The sequence below is a fragment of the Acinonyx jubatus genome, chromosome B3, assembly GCF_027475565.1.
Source record: "Acinonyx jubatus isolate Ajub_Pintada_27869175 chromosome B3, VMU_Ajub_asm_v1.0, whole genome shotgun sequence".
NCBI lineage: Eukaryota > Metazoa > Chordata > Mammalia > Carnivora > Felidae > Acinonyx > Acinonyx jubatus.
In genome coordinates, this window is record NC_069386.1 from 66757902 (window position 1) to 66765639 (window position 7738).

The window sequence follows — 7738 nt, forward strand, 5'->3', positions numbered from 1 at the left end:
CAGATCCTGGATTGTCCCTGACAGGGCTTCGACATCGTTAATTAGCTGCCGAGAAAGTCGCAGGTAGGAGTGTATAGAGACTCCTAATCCTGCTGTCCCGGTAGTTAATGCGCTTGTAATTCCTAGGCCTGCCAGAAGGGGGATAACAGCCACAGCTCGTTTGGATCTGCCAGCTACAAAATCTAGACTAGGAATGGGCATGGGGGTTTTTCCTGCAACCAAGTCAATATCTGGCAGTAAGGTGGCCAGGATACATACTCCAGTCCAATTATGAGGTAGATAAGTGTAGGCTTGGTTATTTCCACAGACGAAAACGGTGGTTTTGGTACTGCATAGCGAGGAGTTGATAATGACATACTGGTGGCATTGGGCAAGGGATACGATTCCTACATCTATGTTGTTATTCTGGGAGGTAAGGTTATTTATAAAGCATGAGGCATTGAATGGGCTAATGAATTGAACGGGGAAGGGGTCAAGTAGGGAAGAAGGTAAGCAGTTATTGGTTATGCTGATATTAATTTCAGTGGGGATGGCGATGGGTCGGAGAGTCCGCCGGGGTAGGCAAAGCCAGCAATCTTGGGCTAGACTCGGGTTAGAGATGTTTAAGAGTAAGAAAGTGGCTTCTAGGATGGACATTGTCTGAGGGTCTAACTCATAAGGATCGTGCCTAGGGAGAATTAGGGGGTGGTAATTAAGCTGTGGATACATGTGTTTTGCAATTTCTTTAAGTTTCGCTTGTGTTTCTATCTGTCTGACAGTGTCTTGGGGTCCTCCGCCGTCAGACACATGTATAGGGGCTCAGGGGTTCCAGCAGATGGCTTCTCCAACTGAGCCACGGCAGCCAGCTTGAAGTTGCATATTATTGTCATTAGCCTTTGAGGCCCTGATACTCTGTAAGATAGCTGTAAAGTAGGTTGTGGAATTGTCTGGCCCCATACATTGCTGATAGGAGTCATAACAAGAGCTATGCATCGATTCCTGGAAAGTAGAGCAAGGGCATTTTGCTGTGGGGGGCAGGGGTTTAGGTTTGTCAACACATAACCACTGCTGTTTTTGGGGTCCTGTGATGTCATAGGTCTGGGTTAAGTGAGCAATTGTGGTCCCACAGTCTTGGGTTTGAGTGTATATTCGCTGATAGTGACCACCCCTTCCTATAGAGCCGGCTACTAGTCTTTTACCATGTGGCAGGGTAAGGGTTTTAACTACGCCACCTCGGCAATCACAGGGCCTTCCATACAGAACTTCATACAATTTCCGTTTGTCAACGGGGGCATTTAGTCCTCCCTCTAGGAGTTTAAGGTTGAGGGCTAGTAGGACAAGGGTTACTATCTTGAACATGTTTTAGGAGAGGCACGGCGCAAGGTTAGTTTGAGGGGGGTTTTCTTACTCCGGTTCACAGTCCAAGTAGTATTCTTATCAGTGCGTCCCACGAGGTCAGACAGCGGGTCGACAGGTTTTACGTGGGTGTGGTGAATCCAGGTGGGGAGGTTATCTACCTTGATGGCGGTGGGAGTCGTCAGGATGATTTGGTGAGGTCCTTTCCACCTGGGTTCAAGGTTCTCCTGCCGGTGTCGCTTGACGAGGACCCAGTCTCCTGGATGATACTGATGAGGAGTGGGTGGGAGTTCTGCCTCATACAGTTCTTTTAGTTTAGGCCACACGGCCTCATGAACCCGCTGTAGAGCCCTGAGAGAAGACAAGAGGCTGTTATCTTGGTCTAATTGAATGAGGTTTGACTTAAGATTAGGTATAATAGGTGTGGGTCTGCCAAACATGATTTCATAGGGTGTAAGACCCAACTTGTATGGGGAGTTGCGAACCCTGTACAGAGCATAGGGGAGTAACTCTATCCAATTAGCGCCAGTCTCCATAGTCAATTTAGTAAGGGTCTCTTTTAATGTTCTATTCATTCTTTCTACTTGTCCTGAGCTTTGGGGCCGGTAGGCACAATGTAATTTCCAATCTGCCCCAAGTATGGAAGCCAATCCCTGACTTACCTTAGAGACGAAGGCAGGTCCGTTGTCTGACCCTATCATGACTGGAAAACCATACCTGGGCAGGATTTCCTCCAGGATCTTTTTGGCTACTATCTGTGCCGTTTCCTTCTTGGTTGGAAAGGCTTCAGTCCATCCTGAAAAAGTGTCTACGAACACTAGTAAGTATTTATAGCCATATTTGCCGGGCTTTACCTCGGTGAAGTCCACTTCCCAGTGGGCTCCTGGTATGGTTCCTCTTTTTCGGTGGCCATGAGCTGTGACGTGTGGGTGCGCGTTTTGGAGTTGACATGTGGCACAGGCTGTCACAACCCTTTCTGTCTGGTCAGAGATGTTTCTTAATACCAGTTTGGATTGTCTGAGGAGATCCTGAAGTCTTCGGGGCCCCACATGGGTAGAGTGGTGTATTTTTGTCAGGATTGCGTGGCCCAATTTTTCGGGAAGGATAAGGCGGTCTCTAGAGTCCCTCCACCATCCATCTGTAACTTGGGTCATGGGGAGCTTGCGCATCCAGATAAGATCATCTTCTGAGTATTCAGGCTGTGGGGGTAAATCTCGGGGCCCTGGGTCTGGTAGCTGCGCAGGGAGTACTTGAATGGGGTTTTGTGCTACCTGGCATGCAGTCTGGTCAGCGAGGTTATTCCCTCGAGAGACTGGATCAGTTATTTTTTGGTGACCCGGGCAATGTACTATGGCCAATTTTTTAGGGGCCCAAATAGTGGCCAATAGGGCTAGAATTTCATCTTTATTTTTGATGTCTTTGCCTTCAGCAGTGAGTAGTCCCCTCTCACGATATATTGCCCCATGTATGTGGGCCGTAGCAAAGGCATAGCGGCTATCCGTATATATAGTCACTTTGCGGTCCTGCCCCATTCTTAATGCTTGGGTTAATGCAATTAGTTCTGCCCTTTGGGCAGAAGTCCCTGGGGGCAGAGCCTCTGCCCATATCACTTCAGTCTCAGATGTCACTGCTGCCCCTGCATACCTCTGTCCTTGATGGACGAAGCTGCTTCCGTCAGTAAACCAGGTGACCTCAGCATCAGGTAATGGCCGGTCCTGTAGGTCTTCCCTTGTTCCATGGATCTGTGCTAGGATGTCGGCACAGTCATGGAGCGGGGAGTCCATGTCAGGGTCGGGTAGCAGCGAGGCTGGGTTTAAAGTTCGGGGAGGGGTGTATGTGATCCGCAAAGGATTTAACAGGAGTCCCTGATAGTGGACCATCCGAGCATTGCTCATCCACCTATCGGGGGGCTGCTTGAGTACTCCTTCAATGGCGTGGGGTGTGGTGACATGTAACTCTTGACCCAGGGACAGCTTATCGGCATCTTTAACCATTAGGGCTGTAGCCGCTATTATCCGGAGACAAGGGGGCCATCCTGCGGCTACAGGGTCCAGTTTCTTTGAGAGATAGGCCACTGGTCTGGGCCATGGACCTAAATGCTGGGTTAGCACTGCCTTGGCTATGCCTTTGTGCTCATCCACATATAAGTGGAAAGGTTTAGAGATATCGGGCAGTCCTAGAGCTGGGGCCGATAGGAGAGCTCTTTTTATCTGTTGGAATGCCTGCTCAGCTTCCGCAGACCATTCAAATGATGGTTGGTTTTTAGAAACTGCGTAAAGGGGTTTGGCCATTTCAGCAAAACCTGGGATCCACAATCGGCAGAATCCCGCAGACCCCAGGAATTCTGTCACCTGTCGAGGCGTGTTGGGTCGCGGGATGCGGAGGACAGTCTCTTTCCGAGCATCAGTGAGCCATCTTTGTCCTCCTTTTAGTAAGTACCCCAGATATATTACCTCAGACTTGCAGATTTGGGCCTTCTTAGCGGACGCGCGGTACCCTAGGTTCTCCAGCATCTGTAGGAGGTTTTTTGTCCCCACGAGGCAGGCTTCTCGGGTCTCGGCTGCAACAAGGAGGTCGTCTACATATTGTAGGAGAGACACATTTGGGTTTAATTTCCGGTACTCACTTAAATCTTCGTGGAGGGCTTCATCAAATAGGGTAGGGGAGTTTTTAAATCCTTGTGGACGTCGGGTCCAGGTGAGTTGTCCATTTATGCCTCTTTCCGGGTCCGCCCATTCGAATGCAAAGATATCTTGGCTCTTGGGGGCCAAGGGCAGGCTGAAAAAGGCATCCTTTAAATCAAGAACAGTATACCATCGTTTGTCTGGGCTGAGGGTACTGAGAAGAGTATAAGGGTTGGGCACGGTAGGGTGTATGTCCATAACCCGTTTGTTGACCTCTCTTAGGTCTTGTACTGGCCGATAATCTCCACCATTAGGCTTGCGCACAGGCAACAAAGGGGTATTCCATGCCGAATGGCATGGCCTAAGGATTCCGACGTCGAGGAGATGGCGGATGTGTGGGGTAATGCCCAGCCTGGCTTCTGCTGACATGGGGTACTGCTTGACCCTCACGGGGTCAGCCCCTGGCTTAAGTTCTATGAATAGAGCAGGACGATGTTTTGCCAGCCCTATTCCCCGGTTTCTGCCCAGGCTCCGGGACACCAGTGGAGCCAGTAGCTAATCCTGTTCCGGGAAGGGTGGAGTTTGGTGAAGCTGATATTCATCTTCCAGTCGTATGGTGAGGACCGAGATAGGTTGGTCCTGGGAGTCAGTTACTTTAGGCCCTCCGGGCTGAAAGTGAATTTGAACTCCCATTTTTGTGAGGAGATCTCTTCCCAGCAAGGGGCAGGGACTATCTGGGATGACCAAAAAGGAGTGGGTTACCCTTCCTGTCCCTAGATCCACTGTTCGTTGGGTGGTCCAAGGATATTTTTTTGTCCCTGTAGCTCCTTGGACCCAGGAGGATTTATCAGAGATTTTTCCGTGAGGGTCAGTGAGTACTGAATGCTGTGCTCCTGTATCCACAAGGAATTGCACAGGAGTCCCCTCCACTTGTAGGATTACCCTGGGCTCGGGGAGGGGGTCTGAACCCCGTCTCCCCTATTCTGAGTTCTGGGTAAATAGGATGGGGGCCGCTCTGGTTTGCCATTGCTTTGACCCCGAGCGCAGTTGCTTCTTTTTGGGACAGTCACGAATCCAATGTCCTTTTTCTTTACAGTAGGCGCATTGGTCTTTGTCTAGGGGGAGCCTAGGGGGGCGAGTTTTTTGTTCTCCTGTGGGCCCTTGATCTTTTTGACCTATGGCGGCTAAAACTTTAGTCATTTCCTTGGTAGCTTTGAGCTGCTTGTCCTCTGGAGCGTCCCGATTATTATATACTCGTTGAGCAATGCGGAGTAAATCCTGGATCTGTTTTCCTTCTAAATCCTCTAATTTTTGGAGTTTCTTTTTGATATCAGGGGCAGCCTGGTTTACAAACGACATTACAACAGCAGCCTGATTTTCAGGAGCCTCAGGGTCCATGGGAGTGTACTGCCTAAAGGCTTCCATTAATCTCTCTAAAAAGGTGACAGGGCTCTCTGTCTTACCTTGTACTACCGAGTACACCTTGGCCAGATTAGTGGGCTTGCGTGCTGCAGCCCGGAGACCCGCCATTAGAGTCTGGCGATAAATGAGCAGTCGTCCCCTACCTTCTGCCACGTTGTAGTTCCAATCAGGCCGAGTCAGGGGAAATGCTGCATTAATGAGGTCAGGGTTAACAGTGGGTCGACCATCTTCCCCGGGGACCAGCTTCCGTGCTTCAAGTTGGATTCTTTCTCTCTCCTCTGTGGTAAACAGGATTCGCAGAAGCTGTTGGCAGTCATCCCAGGTAGGCTGGTGGGTGAACATTATGCTCTCTAGGAGGGCTATAAGATCTTTAGGGTTATCAGAAAACCGAGCGTTTTGAATTTTCCAATTATAAAGGTCACTGGTGGAAAAGGGCCAATACTGGAGTCGGGGATTGCCCGTTTCATCGGGGGTCCTATTTCCCGCAGGGGTAAGGCTACAGTGGAGTCGGGGATGTGAGGGCTTGGCTCACGCTGCGTGCGCCCTCGAGTTCGGCCGGCTGGCCCTTCATGGTTGATTACATTTTCAATAGGGCTTGGTGCTGCCGCTGCCTGTAGCCTCCCTGGTTCTGGCACAGCTGCCGCTTCCCGCCCCCCCCCCCCCCCCCCCCGGTTCCCCTTGAGGGGCAACCAGCGGGGCAGCTGGTGGGGCGACCGCTGCGGGCAGGGCCTGGGGTGCAAGGGGAGGGGGTAGATAGGGTGGAGGGTCCAGGGATAGTAGGTCCTGGCTATCGGGCAATATGGGATGTAGGGGTGCTGAGGGGGTTCGCGGCTTGGTTGGGTCAGTGGAGCGGGCCGCGAGAATCTTACAGGACCCTGAGGAAAGGAAGGGGGACATCCAGGGTGGAGGGTTCTCAATAAGATCTTGCCAGACGAGGATGTAGGGAACCTGGTCTGTGTGGCCCTCCTCTCCTGGCCGGAGGGTTTTGGCCCTTACCTTGGCAACTATAGGTAAACAAAAAGTGCCCTCAGTAGGCCAGCCCACCCCGAAAGTGGGCCACTCAGACCGGCAGAAAGTGATGAGTCTCGATCGGCGGATGTCCAGGCTTAGGTTATGGCCTCTAGCTTGAACATCCTTGAAATTAGCTAGAAGGAGGGAGAGAGGTGTACTCTGGTTTTGTCCCATAGCCTGTATAGGAAAAGAATAAATGGGCTAAGTTAGCTTATGTTCTGGAAGCGAGTTGGATATTCCTGCAGGGGAGAGGAGACAAGTTAAATCACAAGCGCGGCGGCAAACAGAAGGTGCCTTAGAGAAGAGACCAGATACAGAACGGGTGTCCGTAACCCGAACAAAGAGTTCTGATGGGCCAAGATAGTGCCCCAGACGGGAGCCAAAGGACATCTCCTATTGGTCCCGACTGACTGCCCTATAGCGCGTCCGCCAGGGCTAGATCAGTCACTGATACAGATCCCGCGCGGGAGAGCCAGAAACGAACAGACAACTGACACAGACACAGACACAGACACAGACACAGACACAGACACAGACACAGACAGAGCCGGCTCACTCACCGATCGGTCTCAGAAATGACCCGTTGACTTGGGGTCTGGTGGGGTTGGGGGGGGGGGCCTTCCCGGCCAACGCACCAAATGAAACGCCCAGAGTCTAAGGGACCCCCAAAAACGAACCACCAGAGTCCAGAGTCAAAGCTAAGCAGCAAGGGTCATTTATTGCAGGTTCGAACCTGGACCTCCGCGCACTTGTTGCCGGTGACGACGAGAGGTCCTGAGAGAAGTTTTTACACCCCTCTTATAGACAGGTACAAACAAGTCATGGGGAAATCAGGAATACACGGATGTGCCAAGCAACAATGATTGATCAGAAATACACGGATGTGCCAAGTAACAATGGTTGATCAAGAATATACGGTTGTGCCAGGCAACTATGATTGGTCAGAAGTACACGGATGTGCCAAGTAACAATGGTTGATCAAGAATATACGGTTGTGCCAGGCAACTATGATTGATCAGGAATACATGGGCGCGCCAAGCAATTGTACAGAAGCGGAACAAGCTGGTTAAGCTTTGTTAAGTTTCAGTTTCCCGTAACTTAAGCTTTTAAGTTTTAATTTTCTCAGGCCTCTCAAGGGCACCTGGGTGGCTCAGTCGGTTAAGCATCTGAGTTCAGCTCATGAACTTGTGGTTCATGAGTTCAAGGTCCTCATCAGGGTCTCTGCTGTCAGTGCAGAGCCTGTTCCAGATCCTCTGTCTCCCTCTTCCTCAACCCCTGCTCCACTTGCTCGCTCGCTCTCAAAAATAAATAAACTTTAAAAAAAAAAAAAAGAATTCAAAGACAGA

The 7738-nt window shown here is 50.7% G+C and overlaps 2 protein-coding genes across 2 annotated transcripts; both read right to left on the reverse strand.

Annotated features, from left to right (window-relative positions):
* Positions 1-930: 930 nt before the first annotated feature.
* Positions 931-2600, reverse strand: LOC128316202 (protein NYNRIN-like; the record flags this gene model as incomplete). Its single annotated transcript, XM_053225135.1, has 1 exon — positions 931-2600. A coding segment is annotated over one exon (1275 nt), but the record flags the coding sequence as incomplete, so codon positions are not given.
* LOC128316203 (uncharacterized) lies at positions 2474-3641 on the reverse strand. The gene is made up of 2 exons (XM_053225136.1): positions 2980-3641; positions 2474-2606 (listed from the first exon to the last, which is right to left on the reverse strand). Exons 1-2 carry the CDS (start codon positions 3624-3626, stop codon positions 2603-2605), a joined length of 651 nt encoding a protein of 216 aa, XP_053081111.1. The 5' UTR covers positions 3627-3641; the 3' UTR covers positions 2474-2602.
* Positions 3642-7738: the final 4097 nt, after the last annotated feature.

What these genes read in the sequence shown, in the direction of transcription:
- LOC128316203 (XM_053225136.1), bottom strand. Translation starts at nt 3,626, where the DNA reads ATGGCCAAACCCCTTTACGCAGTTTCTAAAAACCAACCATCATTTGAA.